At 41.1% G+C, this 17,165-nt stretch overlaps 1 protein-coding gene across 1 annotated transcript in view; it reads left to right on the top strand.

The window, feature by feature from the left end:
• LOC103074207 (ATP-binding cassette sub-family A member 3-like) overlaps nucleotides 1-17,165 on the top strand; it is an 89,228-nt gene that overhangs the window by 121 nt on the left and 71,942 nt on the right. The window contains 6 exon segments of the mRNA XM_082930981.1: nucleotides 425-686; nucleotides 6,917-7,044; nucleotides 8,212-8,374; nucleotides 9,844-10,103; nucleotides 14,791-14,907; nucleotides 16,317-16,434. Coding sequence (XP_082787107.1) covers nucleotides 425-686; nucleotides 6,917-7,044; nucleotides 8,212-8,374; nucleotides 9,844-10,103; nucleotides 14,791-14,907; nucleotides 16,317-16,434 — 1,048 coding nt within the window.

The raw sequence follows: 17,165 nt of genomic DNA, 5'->3' as shown, positions 1-17,165 counted from the left end.
GTAGGGAAAATGTGAGTCTCCTTGGGAGGAACTGAAAGATTTAGTTAAATTCGTTTCTTATAATGGAGTAAAGAAAAAATTAAGAACTTTACTTGTAAAGGGGCCCTTTTCTGCAAATGAGCCATGTTTCCACAGTAATTCTGTTAGCCCTAATTATCATCATTGTTACTGATTTCTAGCCATTGGTGTTATAGAAAAAATAAAAGGAGACGTTTCTAGCTAATTCTCATTCTGTTGTTTTCTTTGTCATGTGTTGTACAGGGAGGCTGGAAGAAATGAAAGCATTCTTTTATTTATATATATAATATATTTTAGTGAAGTATAGTTGATTGAAAACATTCTTAATGGAAGAACATTTGCCCCGTAGCCACTTAATGCTTGTGTTCTATTTTGGATTAACATACGGCTTTTGTTTTTATTTTAGAAACCAAAGACTCTGGCAACAGTCCTTGAAATCTTGATGCCATTACTATTTTCTGCAATTGTAATGTATCTTCGTTTTGGTAGTTTGCCGAGAAATAGACCTCCTGTCGACTACTGTGCAATTGATATCACTTCACTGCCAGAATTCTTCAATCAATATCCTCTGAAAAATAGATTTCAACTAGTTTATATCCCTTCCAAAAGTGAAACTTTGAAGAGTATCACTGAAAGTGTGGAAAAAACCTTTGGCCTTGAGTTTGAAGGTTAGACATAAAGATGCGGGAAGGATAGAGAGGGCATTTTTATAAAGTATAGTTTGAAGTTTTTTCCTGTGAGTTCTTACAATACTGATTCCAAATCTGGGGTCTCCGAATTCTGAAGAGTCTGCAAAGGTGGTAGTTGGGGGAAACCAGTTCACGAGGTATAGTTACTATTTCACACAACGCACAAGAGACTTGTATATTTATGTCACAAGGCTTCAAGGCTAGTTAAAATGTTAAGTATTTGTTTTTAACTCACTGTAGCGACATTGATTATCTCATATTAATCCTGGTTTGCAGTCATAATATGTCTGACTAATAAAAGACAGAAAACATTCAGAGTTTCTGAATTAGCCTTTTAACTGGTCTCTTTCCTCCTCTTCTTGTCCCATTCTCATCCAGTCTCTACGTGGAGCCAAAAAGATCTTTAAAAGATCTGTGGGATCTGGCCAGTCTCCCAATTCAGCCCCTTCAGTGACTTCGTTGCACTGGCAGTCAACCAGACCCTTCCCCAGTCTTGCCAGCTTCCTCTCTTCCTTGGGCTCCCATACTGGTGGTGTTGCCACCTTTCAATTCCTGGAATCTGTGAGTCTTTCCTCCCTTCTGACAAAATGTTTTGCCCTCAGCTCTTCCTGTGGGTTGCTCCTTCTTATCATTATGGTTTCAGCTAAAATGGCACTTAGGAATGTAGGTTTTAGGTTTCCCATCTCTGCCTTTTTCTCTCTCACAGAATCCCATTGGATATGTTCATAGCATTTTGATAAATGTTTAATTACATTGCCACTCACTGCTTCCTGTGCATTGTCTGCCTTTCCCTGCTAGGTTCCACCTCCGTGAAGGCAGAAGACTATGTGTGTTTTGTTCATACACTGTGCCTGGCACACAGTAGGTACTCAATACATATTTATTGAATGAATGCAGTTAGGTAGATAAAATTTTTCAAAATATGGAGTAATTTTTCAAAGTTCCTATAATTGTAATATATGTTTTTATAAGGTATTCTAATAATATATAAGGTAGAACGTGAAAAGAAAGAGTTCTCCTCTCTCAGCTTTGAGTGCCACTCAATGGAGACAATTCTTTTAAAGGACCTCAGTGGTAAAATGTGTGGGAACTACTGTTTTGAAAGTTGTGCTTTATGTTTGCCTAGTATTCTAAAATATTATTCTAATTCAGTTACCTTTTATAAATATGAGATTACGAAATTAAAAGAAAAAAACCCCAGAATTCCTCCATGGTGATGTGATAAGTTAGATAAAACATGATGATAAAGAAAAAGCCATAGGAAATGGGAGGGTTGTGTGTTTCAGGAGTCAGGGGCTATCCAGGCAGGGGCACAGCGAGTAGCCAGGCCCTGAGGTGTTTGAGGATCTGAAAGGGCAGCTGAAGTAAGTTGAGAGAGTTAGATGAGGTTTGAATTGTCTCTAGGAGCCACATAATGCAGAGCTTTGCAGGCCTTGTTAGAGTGTTTGGGTTTTCTTCTACATGTAGAAGGAGCCATTGAAGGGGTTTTAAGAAGACAGGTTATGCTGCAATGTAATTTGTTTTAAAAAGGTTTCTCTGGTTATTCTCTGGAAGAGTGATTGGAAGGGACTAGAATTTGCAGACATCAGGAAGGGAAAGATGACTTGCTAATTGCCAAATCCAGTGCTTTCTTTCCCATCTTCTTTTCTTTGTCCTCATTGTGACAGGGATGCTTTCATCCATCTCTTTGGAATTCTCTACTGCTTTGAATGCTGTGATACTGTAATCTTCATCTATTTTTACCTCCCTGCCATTTCCATTGGAGTCTTCCTTGCTCACTTTTTGTCCTCAAACAGTTTTCTGCCTTCTTTTCCTCCCTCTCTCCTTATTACAGAATGATACATGACACAATGCAGTGTTTAATGTAAAAAGTTAAAGTTCCCATCCCTAATCCCACTTCCCAGAATTCTTTGTTAACTGTTAGGGATGTATTTTTCTGGAATTAAAAAAATTTTTTAAAGCATCTTAAAATTTACAATAAATACAAGAATTCCTTGCCCTGAAAATTTCAAACAGTATAAAAAGATAATAAAAGTTAAACTCCCCTCTTCATGCCATTCCCCTAAGCAAATCCTCCACCCTAGAAGTAAGGACAAACAATAGTTTGACGATCCCTTCCAAACTGTGGTAGACTTCTGGGTTTTTTTCTTCACGGCATCTATCGACCCTTTTGATATATGCACAGCCTATTTCTCCCTGGAGGCCTGATCCCTCTCCCACACTGAGCCCATGATGACTCCACCCTGGGCTCAGGATGAGTCATGTAACCTCTGTCTACACCAGTCTGCACTTGGCAGTCCCCTTGCTATAGGGATTCATCCAGGGAAGACACATAACTCAGTAAGACTCAAGGAAACACTTAGATTTTTCCCTGGGAATTTCTGGGAAAAAGATTATTGCTGTTCTGCTTCTGGTAATATGGCAGACTAGGTTATTTGGACCAACCCTCTTTTTGAAAAACAGATGCTGGATAAATATTTAAACATGTTCTTAAAAGTATTAACTAAATAGACAGTAAGGAACCATCAAGACAAACAGCATTGGGTAAAAATATTTTATTTCTTGATCCAAGGGGTAATTACTTAGATTTTAATTTTATAATTGTTCATTAAACTGAACATTTGTGTTTCATATGCCTTCCTGTATGTATGCTATTTTGTGCAATTTAACCAAATATGTGTGTATGTATATGTGTGTGTTTAAAAAGAAACCTAAATAAGGCTAAGGAAACAAAAGAACAACAAAAAACCCATATATAGGATAAAAGGAAAATTTACTCATAATTCTATCACCCAGATACAAGTGCTGTTTAAAACCTCACATACACCCTTCCTGCCCTTTTTCTAATAAAAATAGGATCATTTTTATATGAACTCTTTGTAACCTACTTTTTATTTACTGTATTGTTAAAATATTTCCATATTCTTAGATATTTTTCTTAAAAAAAAATCTAGGTGAAGGAAAGAACCCAGAGAGGTCAGTGGGGTCCTCAAACTGCTTCTTATGAAAACTGCATCATATGAGGGGGAACTGAGATGTAGTTTCAAGCCTTGTAAGGCACAGAGGGAAAGAAGAAAAAGTCAAGGCTCATTCAGGAGGGACATCTCACAGGAGACCATCTCCCCATAGAGCTGGGATCCCAAATGCCTGTACTTTTAGTGTAAGGTTGAGCCAGAAGAAAACACACCTCGTTCCCACCCCTGAGGGCCTCTGAGGAGAGTTGCCTCCGAACTGAGCACAGCAGCAGGTGCACCCGTCCCAGGGATTTGTAGCTCAAATTCACATCACCTGGTTGTCCAAAGAAAACCCCTCAAACTATGGAGTGAGATGTCGACTGCCAGATGCAAATGTAAACCTCTGGAGGAACACGCTGTGATTCTGTATCTCAAAGAAGGGTGGCCACAAATGCATCACAGTCAGTGAGCACACACCAGGAAACAAGACAGCAAGGATGAAGATCAGTATGAACAATAGATGGCAAAAACAGAACCAGAAATATTTCAGATAATGGAATTATTAGCCTCACATTATAAAATCACTATGTTTACTAGATTTAAAGAAATAAAAGACAACCTGAAAGTATTTATAGATAGCATTTCACTATAAAGAGTCACCTAGCAGGTGTGAGGGGGAAAAAAGGAATGAAACAGAACTTCCAGAAGTGAAAAATAAAATGATCAAATATAAAACTCAGCTGAATGTAAAACTGGTGAATTGGAAGATAGATCTGAAGGAAATTTTCACAACACAGTACAACACAGAGAGAGATGAATTGACAAAATGTAGAAGAAAGGTTAAGAGACAGGGCCCTGGTTATTCAATTCAGAACTTGAACTGGGAAGTCTTAGTCCCAGGAACTGCTAGCAACCATCTTAGGACATCAAAGAAGTAATACAGAGGGAGAGAAAGAAAAGTCTTTTTTTTAAAAAATTTTTATTGAAGTATAGTTGATTTACAATGTTGTGTTAGTTTCAGGTGTACAGCAAAATAAATCAGTTATACATATACATATATCCACTCTTTTTTAGATTCTTTTACCATATAGGCCATTACAGAGTATTGAGTAGATTTCCCTGTTCTATACAGCAGGTTCTCATTAGTTATCTATTTTATATATAGTGTGTATATGTCAATCCCAATCTCCCAGTTTACCCCTCCCCCCACCATCATACTGAGTGAAGTAAATCAGACAGAGAAAGACAAATATATGATATTACTTATATGTGGAATCCAAAAAAAGGGTACAAATGAACTTATCTACAAAACGAAGTCTTGATCATAGAATTTGAGAACTGGATCAAGTCTCAACTTTCGTGGATCAAGTGGTTTTTTTTTTAAAGAATGGGTTTTGTTCTGCTAGAAAGTTAAAGTTCAGTTTCATCAAAAAGTCTATCAAGACTTTTAACCTTTTTTGTGGGGAAGGTGTGGAACAGCTTTTACTTTAAAGATAATTTATCCCATTACTGAGGTGTGACTCTTCTGAATGCCTCAAGTGATCACCAGGAACTGTCCACACTGGCTGGTCAGAACTCAAATGCCTCCTGGTCTTATGTGGGCTCTGGGCACCACTTAGCTCATACTTTCCTGTTTGCTCAGGCAGGGCATATCTTAGTATTCATTAAAGGGGTCCTTCTTCTCTTGGGAGCTTCTTCTCTTGGGAGCTCTGCCCTGCAACTCTTAGCCATTTCAGACTCTTCAAACTCTAATCTCTGTCAATGCAGCCAAGTAGCTGCATTCCACTTGGGTTTCCCCTCCCTATTCTATGGTCTGAAATGTGCCTCCAGACAGAAAACCAGGGCAATCTTAGTGATCACCTTGTTTGTTTCTCTTTTCTCAGGAATCATAATGCTGTGCTACATATTGTCCATTGTCTGATTCTTGATTCTTTTCTTTCCTGTCCAGTTTTCTGGTTATTTGTGGTAGGAGGGTAAATTCAATCTCCATTACTCCATCATGGCCAAAAACATAAGTCATAGATTTTTTTTTTAACATACAAATGAAGGTGGCTTAAAGAGATTGTGTCATGATAAAAGAATTGGGGGCCAATGGTAGGTGAATGATGCTTCACCTTTTAACCTTTAGTATCATTCAGAGTTTTACCATGTGCATGCCCTGTTTTTTTTTTTAATCTAGTTAATAAAAAATTCTCATTAGTATTTTCAGAGACATTTGAGAAAAGATTGCCACTCCAAAATGAAACTGGACTGCTGTGAAAAGGAAATCATGAAAGAAACAGAAAGAGGACATGGAAATTAAAAACGATTATCAAAATAACTTTCATGGAAATAATAAAATGGACATGTTTGAGGTTCTGTTGGTGATGGGGAAGATAAAGTCAAGGAAGCCTCTGAGAATGTAAAGCAAAGAGACAAATGGAAAGTATGAAAGGTGGGTTAGACATGAAGGGCAGGTCTGGAAGTCCCACCTCATCTACTTGGATTTCTAGAAGGAAGAAAGGAGACAAATGAGGGGAGGAAAACAAAATAATATGAAAAGATTTCTGAACACCAGCATTTCCACCTTGGACGGGTTCACTAGTTACAAGCAGGGGAACAAAAAAGAGCAAACTTGGGCATGTATTAGTGACGTTTCTGAACCCAGAGATTAAGGAATAGAAGTCTCACTGGCTTCTGCTTACCTACAAGGAAATCACACATTACACTCAGCAACACTGCATGCTAAATGGTGTAGTAACACCTTCAACATTCTGAGAAAGAATTATTTTCAAGGAGGATCCTCTATTAAATTGTCAGTCAGATGTGAGGGCAGTTGACTATAGAAATTACTTCTCTCATCAGAGCAGCTATATTTCTTTATGATTTTGTTTCCACTTTTGGTTGTTATAACCGTGAAGAGAAGGCTGCAATGGAGCAATAATTTCCTCATTAACATGGACAAAAATTGTGCTCTATGTACTGTAGCCCTAAGTGCGACCTAGCTAAGAAGAACTCGAATACAAGAGCTTTCAGAATGGCACGGAGGCTGAGGCTGTTATCATTTGACTTTGTGTTCACACTGCCTAGCACAGCCCCAGGCATCTTACATAAGATGCGCCCATTTGTTTGCAGAATGAAGGACTGAGTGAATGATGGTTTCCATCCTTCAGTTGAGAAGCTGGCAAGACCATATCTCCTTCGGTAGAAAGAGGATAGTTGGGCAGCATTTGCCTTCCCACCAGCCACTCACTAACTGGATTTTTCTCTCTGTAGTTCTAGGCTATCCTTCAGTACCTTCATTTGAAAATTACATAATTCAGGATCCCAAAGCTTTCTACGTATTGACTGGAATTGGTTTTGATCATGGCTTCAATGACAGCAATGAGCCCTTGCCACTTGAGGTAAGAGCATCTTTTCCATCACAATCTTATTGTGATACCCAGCCTTGAGCATGAGTTCAATAAGCAGTCTTGTTACCTGAGCTGCCTCTAGTCAGCTTTGTCAGCTGGTGGCAATCTTAATTCCAGAGGAGGTAAGAGAATACTCCTGATTTTATATCTTATATCCTGGACTTCGAGATTCCTTCCAGTTTTCAGATTCTTTAAAAGAGAAGACTTTTTTGGAGTAAGCCTCTGTCCCAAGGGTACAGGATGGCATATTTTCAGCTGCTGGATTACAGAAGCAAGCCCCAATGCTAGACTCCATAGACTGGAGTCCCAGCTCTGCAGCATCCTACTGTGTAACCTTGGGACAGTCACTAACATTCCTAGGCCTCAGTTTCCTTATCAGTGTAATGAGATTAATAGTAGTTCCTAACTCATAGAACCATTGTGAGGATTAAATGAATTTATGCCTATAAAGTGCTTAGAACAGAGCCTGGAGCAGAGGCATTTTCCAGAAGGAATAGTTATTGTCATTATTACTAATCCCAAGGACTTCAGATATGGTAGATCTGTTTGTTTAAGGAAAAGGCAGTGTTTTAAATATCAGAATACTTGTTTTCTGCTTTAGGATGGGAAAACCACTAATGTAGAGCTTTTGTGTTGTGCTGTACAGTCTATCTAATGATCAGTTGTTAGAACTGGCATGGGATGTTGGTAGGTGGAGACAAGGCATTTTTTGAACACTTACTAATGTAAGGCCTATCACGGGGACCATCTCACTTGATCCCACAGCACCTCTGAGGTAGGTACTGTTAACATCATTCCCATTTTACTGATGAGGAAACCAAGGCAAGAAGATTAAGTAATTTGTCCAAAGTGCCATGGCTATTCATTAGGAGATTGGGGTTTGGATCCAGGTGGTCTGGCTCCAGAGCCTGCACTCAGAATTGTTCTGCAGCGCTCCTTTCCGGATGGGGGCTCAGTAGCCCCTTGTCTGTTTCTTAGGATGGTCACAGCAGAATGCAGAGAAGACCACAACTACAGTGTGCTCCGCAGAGGGACATCTACCACTGTGGGTGCCTTTCCTCCCATCGCAGCTGACGTCAGGCACACCCTTGCTCTGTCCTGTTCTTTTCTGAGTTTCACAATCTCATGACCGAATTTGTTTCTCTTTATTCTTCATAGGTTAAGTATTACTTGCGCTTCAGTTGTTTTCAGAGGAATTATTTATTCTTGAGGCTAATACTCCATGAAGATGACTTTCAAGGCTGGAGCACATCCTATCTTTATCCTCCTAACCTAAGCCAAGAACCCCGGGACTATGGACTTTCTGATGGGGGATCCCCTTGTGAGGAAGCCTCTGTGTGTTATCATGAGCACAGCCTGCTTTTGTCCCATATTTATGATGCTATTTGTGTTGTTTTTGCTCTCTGAACACTTGCTACAGTAACATTTCAGAAGATGTTGAAGGAGTTACATTTAGAAATATGGCATTCTGTAAAACGCTTACATTCTAGAGTAAGTTAGTCTAGCAGTTATGCATTTGATTGTTTTGTACTGATACTGAATTGTTCGAGAGAAGAATGGAATTTTACAGGAACGAGTGCCTTCTTTATGTTTCTGTATGTGTTAACTTTTCTGCTTATAAAAATGTTTTCCTGCTGTTAACTCTCTGCAGACTATGGGAGAACAGTGGGACAACATGGAGATCTGCTCATCCTCTCTCCTCCGCAATAAGCATCGTATTCCTGACTGGAGGCCCAGAAACTGATCCTCTCTTGGACTCATGCCCTCTGTCATGAGTCCACGCCCACTTCACTGTCGAGTTTTGGTCTCCCTCTTTGTGAGGGGTTTAGGGTGACCATCCTCTAGGGAACTAACTGCTCTTAGAAAATTAAGTTGACAGTCTGCACCACCTTGTAGAGTGACCACATAATTGACCTGAAGCCTTGGGCTTGCAAGCCCCCCAAGTGGGAATCCAAGTCCCAGGGTTTATAGTTTCATGTGATTCTAGAAAAGATGTGAACAGTTCTGCAGTCAGGAATATGTAATAGTTCCCAGAACTTTATCATCAAATTTGTTCCTGCCTTTTTCATCCTGACAGATCTGGAGGCCTGCCTAGGTTTAGGCCAACAGAAGACCTTAGTCCCCTCTACTCCAGTGCTGGCATACCCAACCCTGGCTCTGCCGGTTTGGAGGCCTGGTGACCCTTGCTTGGTAGTGAGGCCATTATTTCTTAGAAGACTCCAAAACCAGGGCTCTTTGCCTTTCAGTCTTTTTTTCCCCAAAGCTCACCTTAGCACACCAGCTGTGCTATATTGAAACAAGGGTTACTTATGGTAAAGACTGTTTTTGAGGCTTGGCAGCAAAATTCAGTGACGATAACCCTTGGACTACAGCAGTGACAACTCAGAGACAGGTCACAGCAGTTGAGGGGGGCTGTGTCTTCCAAGTGCTTTCAATTTAACTACTATGTGCTGGATGAGCAAAACTGCAGAATGGGCACCCTTTCCCTGAAGCCTGAGTACTTAAGGGAGAAGATGCAGCCCCACCTGGAAGATTGTAATATTGGGTATCCCTTATTTTGTCTGCCCAGAACTACCTTACCCCATTTTCTGATAAAAGACATTGTCCCTCAGCCACAGGGGTCCCATTGTGACTTTCTGCTCTTCCATATTGTAGCATCTTGGCTATAGGAATGCCTTTTCTATTCCTGTCTGTGTGTGAATGGCTAGCCATGAGCCATCTGAATTATCTGTTGTTTTTCATCTTCATTCTTAATCTCTTATACTTGATATCCACTGCTTTCTGCTGTAGGATACAACAAAGAAGGCTTCCTGGCCATACAGCATGCAACAGATAAAGCCATCATGTGGCACCACGCTCCCAATGAGACGACCAAGTTGTTTGAGAGTCTCAGTGTGCTTCTGAAGAGATTCCCACATGGAGCCTATGTCCAGGACAGTTTCTTCCTGGTCCTTCAGAATGAGTTCCCTCTTTTCCTCATGCTCAGCTTCATCTACATTGAGCTCACCACCATCAATTCCATTACACTGGAGAAAGAGAGAAAATTGAAGGTAACTCCATCACATCAGATGTGTGCCTCTCCCTGGACAGGAATGTATGGGAGCTGCTAATAAAAATGGCCAGAGTAGGAGGGAGGCCAAGGCAGGTAAGAGGTTGCTTTAGGTATCAGAGCAAACTCCAAGCAACTTGGAAGTTCTTTCATCATTTTAACCGGCTTGCAACTTAATTCATGTTATTACATGAATTCTTACTTTTAGACTAGGAGCGTCCAGCCTAGTGGTTCCTGATTTGCTAATACGCAGCCTTGCACATGATAGGTGTCAGAATATGTTTGTGGAATGACTAACTGATAAGTGAGGGAAATAATCATCCAAAATTAACTCGGTCTCATTTTGCTGCAAGGTAGATGGGAAGCATTCTGTAGAAGAAGATACAACTTAAGACAAAGTTGATCTTTCTTCACTCCTCTGTTGCTTACTTAATCTCTCCTGTTACTTCTCTCCTCACTTTTTGCTCTTTAAAAAAACTTCTCTTCTCACTCTTTAGCTTTCTTCTCTTTTTGTTGATTCTTATGTATTAAAATAGCCTGCCAGTGGCTCCCTGAGCTGTGCTTGGCCTCACCAATAGTGTTTGGTTTGCTCTGTCTTCTTGCATATTCAGGCATAAGGAGCAGTCTCATCCTGCTGCCTTGTTAGGCTGCATCTGATAGGGTGGAAAGGCAGGGAACCTGCTTTCTGCTGCGATGGGTGATGGTGGGACAGTGGCTTACCTGGCAGGCCTCTCCACTTGGCTCTGCACCGACTGAAAAACCCCAGGGAAACTAGAAGCTTCTGGTATGCTGTTGGAAACCCCTTTTAGTTCCTGGATGGGAGAGAGAGTTTCTTTTTCCTGTTTGTTAAACTGTTTCAGCAACAAATTGGTGGAGGGAAGAGGTGGGCATCAAATGTTTACACTTAATGCCATTGAATTGGTTGTGTGTTTCCTATTTCACGCTTGAGTCTACTCTTTAGACAAGAGTAGGTTAAAGAACACTTTTGAAAAACTTAAGAGTAACCACAAATAGTATTTAAAAGTAGGACATATAATTCTTAAAACCCTGGAGAAAATAAAAGGAAAGAAAATATAGTCCATATACCAAAAGAGAGAAAACAAAGGAAATCACCAAAAAAAGCCTACAGAACAGAAAGTATAATATTAAATAAGGTAGCAGAAGACCAAATATGGCAGTTATAACATAATAGTCGATGGGATCAGCTTTCCTTTTAAAAGAAAAAAAAATTAGAATAGCTCAAGAAACAAAATCCAACTAACACAAAATGGCATAAAACATGTTGTTTGTTGATTTAATAGTATGTACTTGTATGTGGTGCTTGCCTTGTGCTGGGCAGCACTGTAGGACCATTCATTCCTTTCACCCTCCTACCTTTTATTTGGCCCTCCAGATGCACTCTTCACTTTTCTCCACTTTGTTCTCTGTCTGGAAGGCTGAGCCGCCCATGTTCCAAAACATGCTCCCATGGGGAGGGAGCCCTAAGAACCTCAGAAGAAGGAAGTAGGGGGCTGAGGTCAGGGTGTGTCCTGTCCCCCCCATCCCAGTTCTCTCTCCACAGGTGGTTTTGGGCTCGGTTTGTCCGTTAGCTGAAGGTCACTGTCTTCTCAAGGTATCTTGAGAAGATACCTTGAGACTCTCTCGAGACTCTCTCGAGACTCTCTACCACGAGACTCTCTCCTCTCCTGGGGTCTGGTGACCTCTCTTCCTTCTCACCCCTTTGGGCCCAAAGGTGATAATAGCTCTGTTGGCTGCTGGCCCTAGGTTTCTGCACCGTCCTAGTGTTTCCTATCACTGTGTAAGCATTTGTAATTAGGCCTCTTATAAACAAACCCTCCTCAAATTATTCTGATTTGAGTATAACATCTGTTTCTTTTAGGGACCCTGACTGATACACAGTTCTATGAGATAACTACTACTATTATTCTATTTAGTAGAGGAGGTACCCTGAGGCACACAGAGATTAATAATTGCAAGATAACTTTATACAGGACAGTACAACTAGCAATAAAAAACAATTTTCGGGGCTTCCCTTGTGGCGCAGTGGTTGAGAGTCCGCCTGCCGATGCAGGGGACATGGGTTCGTGCCCCAATCCGGGAAGATCCCACATGCCGCGGAACGGCTAGGCCCGTGAGCCATGGCTGCTGAGCCTGCGCGTCCAGAGCCTGTGATCCACAACGGGAGAGGCCACCACAGTGAGAGGCCCACGTACTGCAAAAAAAAGAAACAAAGAAACAATTTTCGTTCTCAGATAAATATCTCTCCCTAAGCAAAGTAAAACAGATTTCTAATAATTAAGCTTTTGCTTTTCCAAGTGGGATCTTAAATGACATATGCCAGAGAGGAATATGCTCTATTTTGGCTGGATGAATTGTCTGAAAAAGGACGTCCACTGGGGGGTTCTAGAAAAGCCCTTAACCTTGGAGGCTGATAGGATCATGAATTAGCTCCTCCTTTCTGTTCACATTATAACTGAGACTCAGCCCAAACCTTTCAGCTGTTCCTTGGTAAGGAACCAGGAGCAGGTAAGTTATAGTCCAGGAGGAGTCATGAATATGGGATCTGTTCCATGAGGGAGGATGCCCTGACAGAATTTGTCCCTGGGACCAAGGTGGGAGAATGGGAGAGGGGGGCAACCAGTGTCACTTTCCACTTTGAACATAGAATACAACCAGTATTCTGAGAGCTAGGCCCTTTTCAGATCTAGTTTTGATATGGTCTGACTATGTAAATAGGTTGAGGAGGATTAAAATGGATTGTCTTTAATTTAGAAATCTCCTGCACAAGCCCTCGCACCCCGGCATAAGCCCTTTGCTCTAGGTGAATAGATCCCTTTTCTATCCCTTAAGTAGGTGCTAGCTATTCCTCCTGCAGGTGGGCCTCTCTGTTTGGAATGCCCTCTACTTCAAAATTCATGTCCTTCAGGAAGCCTTTCTAAATTTCATCAAATTTTCATCCCATCTTCCCATAGCATGTTGTTTCCACTTCTATTATAGTATAGATGGAGCTTTATTAACTCATCTCCATGTAATCCATTCTCAAATTAACTGACACTCCATCACTTCTGAAAAGCTTTTTGCTTGGAGCTCCCAGCACACTGCAGCTGGTGAGCTTCTCTCTACTACACATGGGCTTATGGCCTCTCACCTGCTGAGTTGTGTGTTTATCAAGGTTTGTTCCTAAATCTCCTCATACCTGTACACGTTCTAATAATTTGTGCCTTAATTAAATTTTATATAAATGGATGAAAAGGACTGGAGTTGCCTTTGAAAGTACATTTGAATGTTTTGGAAAGATTCAGTAAGGTAGCTCTCTAAAAACATGTTAGTAGAGAGTTCCCTGGCAGTCCAGAGGTTAGGACTCAGCGCTTTCATTGCCAAGGGCCTGGGTTCAATCCCTGGTTGGGTAACTAAGATCCTGCCAGCTGCACAGTGTGGCTGGGACATGGCGGGTGGGGTGGGGGGACGGGGGGAAGCACGTTAGTAAATTTCACATGGGTGAAACCGCTGTAAAATTTGGGGGAAAAAATTATAAAAGCCTGGGAAGAGTCTGTACTAGGTTACTTTACACCTGTATTTTGCACCCTCAGTGCACTTTGAAGACTGCAATCCTGGAGTGAGCTTTATGTGGGCATTACACTAGTGCCCCAATGAGCACACCCATGCTTCAAAAGAAGAGTTCATGTTCTGACATCGCAATACTAGCACACATGACACATTTATGTGCTTTAAGTGAAGATGAAATTTTAAATCATGTGTATGTCACTTTTGTGATTCCCTGATAACCAACTTGTTTTTGATTCATTGACCTACTACCACATCCAATCTTAAAAGATAAAAACTCTACTTCTGTACTTAGGGTGTGGAGTATACAGGGTTATTATCATATATGTATCTCCAGTACTAGATTGTGAACTTTTGGAAGGCAGTCGCTCTGCCCATTGTATGTTTTCCTCATGGTACCCAGCATAGAGCTTTGCGTTTATTCACTTATCAAACATTTATTAACTTGTATTTACCAAACACGTGCATGTGAGTTACAGACATAAATGACACAGTCCTTTCCCTCAGGTGATTCATGTTACAAAAGAATCCCAAGTGCTAAGGTAATGGAATGTATAGATGTGATGGCTGTGTGCAGGATGGGCAAAGCTCACCAGAGAAGGCTTCACAGAGCAGGTAACTCTTAAACCAGGTTTTGAAAATCAAGTAAGATTTCACTACATAAAGAGAGAATGAAAGAAAAAGGAGAACAACGTGTGTGAGAGGCAAAAAACAAAAACAAACAAACAAAAAAGGCATATAAGTCACGGTGTGTTCAGTGAATTGCAGGAAGTTTTTTGTGACCAGAGCACAGTATGCCAAGGAGTTTAGATTCTATCCTCAGAGCAATAGGAACCATTTACTAATAGTCAGTGTTCAATAAATAAGTGAACTAGCAGTATACCTACCATTGCAAAAGAAGAATAATTTTAACACAAGGCCTACTACTAGATAAACTCCACTTTCTGGTTTGTAGGTCTCTTTCCAACTCATTCAGTCTTCATCACCTCCATGATCCACCTCTTCCCAGGACACACATATGACCCTTCATCCCAGACTGCTCAGGTTTCAGTAATAAACAGCTAAACCAGACCAGTTGAAACTGAGCGTTAGACTGTAACATCTGGTTCTTTTGCTTTTTCTAGGAGTTTATGTGTATGATGGGGCTGCACAACTGGCAACACTGGGTTGCTTGGTTCACCATATTCTCCATTTCTGCCTTCATTGTTGTTTCGTTCATGACCATTCTCTTCTGCACAAAGGTACACGTCTCTTGTCTTTCAGGATGTGCCAAGCTGTGAAGATATGGGGAAAAAATTGGTGTGGTGTGGGTGATGGTGCTGAGATTCAATAGATGATGAGAACACAGTTATTGATGAACATTTTTAAAACCTCAGGTTGATATGTGGTGGTATTTGCTAAAACTTTGGCATAAGAAGCATTGAAACTTTATGATCTGGGAGAGCTTTGCCCTCCCTTCAGTTCACTGGTCTTCAAGTAGTGGACCTGGGTGTGTTTACTCCATTAGGAAAGTGGAATTCCAAAAGATGTCTTTTATAAACTTAAAAACATTGCAAATTTTGTGCTCCATAAATAATTGAAATAACTATTGTAAAAGATAAGAACATTCTTGGGCTTCCCTGGTGGCGCAGTGCTTGAGAGTCCGCCTGCCGATGCAGGAGACGCGGGTTCGTGCCCCGTTTCGGGAGGATCCCACATGCCGCGGAGCGGCTGGGCCCGTGAGCCGTGGCCGCTGAGCCTGTGCGTCCGGAGCCTGTGCTCCGCAAATGGGAGAGGCCACAACAGTGAGAGGCCCGCATAACGCAAGAAAAAAAAAAATAAAAAAAAAATAAAAAATAAAAGATAAGAACATTCTTTTATACCCATGGTATCTTGTTAATTTTTCCTTTTATGCTCTCAGTGGAATTTAGTGTTCCAATTTGCTAACTTGTGTTTAATAACTAAATTATAATATATGGATATATGAAAATTTACCTTCTAAATCACCAAAATTGGGGCACTTTGTTCAAACGAAGGCAAGAGAACCCAGACTATATAGCAAAATATATAAAACAAAGAAAATGGCCAGAAAGCAATAAAAAGAGGAAATGTAAGATATCAAAAGGAATATTAAAATTATTTGTAATAGTGATAATGATAAATAGGATAAACTCTCTTATTAAAGCAAAAAGAACATTCACATTCGGCCAAAAATTGATATCAAACTTATGCTTTCCTTACAAGAGATACATGTGTAGAGTGTAATTTGTAAGTGGTAATGGAAGCTGGATCAAAGGTCTGCCTTGGGCTTCCCTGGTGGCCCAGTGGTTGAGAGTCCGCCAGCCGATGCAGGAGACACAGGTTCGTGCCCCGGTCCGGGAAGATCCCACATGCTGCGGAGCGGCTGGGCCCGTGAGCCATGGTCGCTGAGCCTGCGCATCTGGAGCCTGTGCTCCGCAACGGGAGAGGCCACAACGGTGAGAGGCCCGCGTACCACAAAAAAAAAAAAAAAAAAAAAAAAAAAGGTCTGCCTTAAAAAAATATATATATATTGTTTTGCTTAAGATAATCTTGGTTTTTAAAAAAATTTATGCAGTATTTTAAGGGTCCTTTATGCCTTCTCTTCGTTCTTTTCATGTAAAAATTACGTGCATCTGTGATTGTTTTGTAGGTAAACAATGCAGCAGTGTTCAAAAACAGTGACCCTAGTTTGATATTTGTGTTTCTAATGTATTTTGCAATTGCCACAATTTTCTTTGCATTCGTGATCAGCACATTCTTCCAAAAAGGTGAGTCCTGATACAATTTTCTGTCAGGGAGTGTGTTTATGACTTCTTTTCTTGGTAGCATTGCTGTTCCCATTACCTGTGGCATTTATTATTCCTTCAGAGTCAAGTTTTCACTTTTTAAAAAAATTAATTTATTTTATTTGTTTTATTTTTGGCTGCTTTGGGTCTTCGTTACTGCGCATGGGCTTTTCTCTGGTTGTGGCGAGCGGGGGCTACTTTTCGTTGTGATGTGCAGGCTTCTCATTGAGATGGCTTCTCTTGTTGCAGATCATGGGCTCTAGGCGTGTGGGCTTCAGTAGTTGTGGCACATGGGCTCAGTAGTTGTGGCTCACAGGCTCTAGAGCACAGACTCAGTAGTTGTGGCGCATTGGCTTAGTGGCTCCGTGGCATATGGGATCCTCCTAGACCAGGTCTCAAACCTGTGTCCCCTGCATTGGCAGGTGGATTCTTAAACACTGTACCACCAGGGAAGTCCCTGATCAATTGATTTTTGACAAAGGGGCCAAGACAATTCAACAGACAAGGAAGAGTCTTTTAAAAAAATTGTGCTGGAACAAATAGATATCCACATATAAAAGAATGAAGTTGGGGCTTCCCTGGTGGCTCAGTGGTTGAGAGTCCACCTGCCGATGCAGGGGACACGAGTTCGTGCCCCGGTCCGGGAGGATCCCACGTGCCGCGGAGCGGCTGGGCCCGTGAGCCATGGCCGCTGAGCCTGCGCGTCCGGAGCC

Source organism: Lipotes vexillifer, unplaced genomic scaffold (assembly GCF_000442215.2).
Source record: "Lipotes vexillifer unplaced genomic scaffold, Lipotes_vexillifer_v1.1 scaffold914, whole genome shotgun sequence".
Lineage (NCBI taxonomy): Eukaryota > Metazoa > Chordata > Mammalia > Artiodactyla > Lipotidae > Lipotes > Lipotes vexillifer.
The sequence above is the reverse complement of the archived record's forward strand: the minus strand, read 5'-3'. Positions and strand labels throughout refer to the sequence as shown.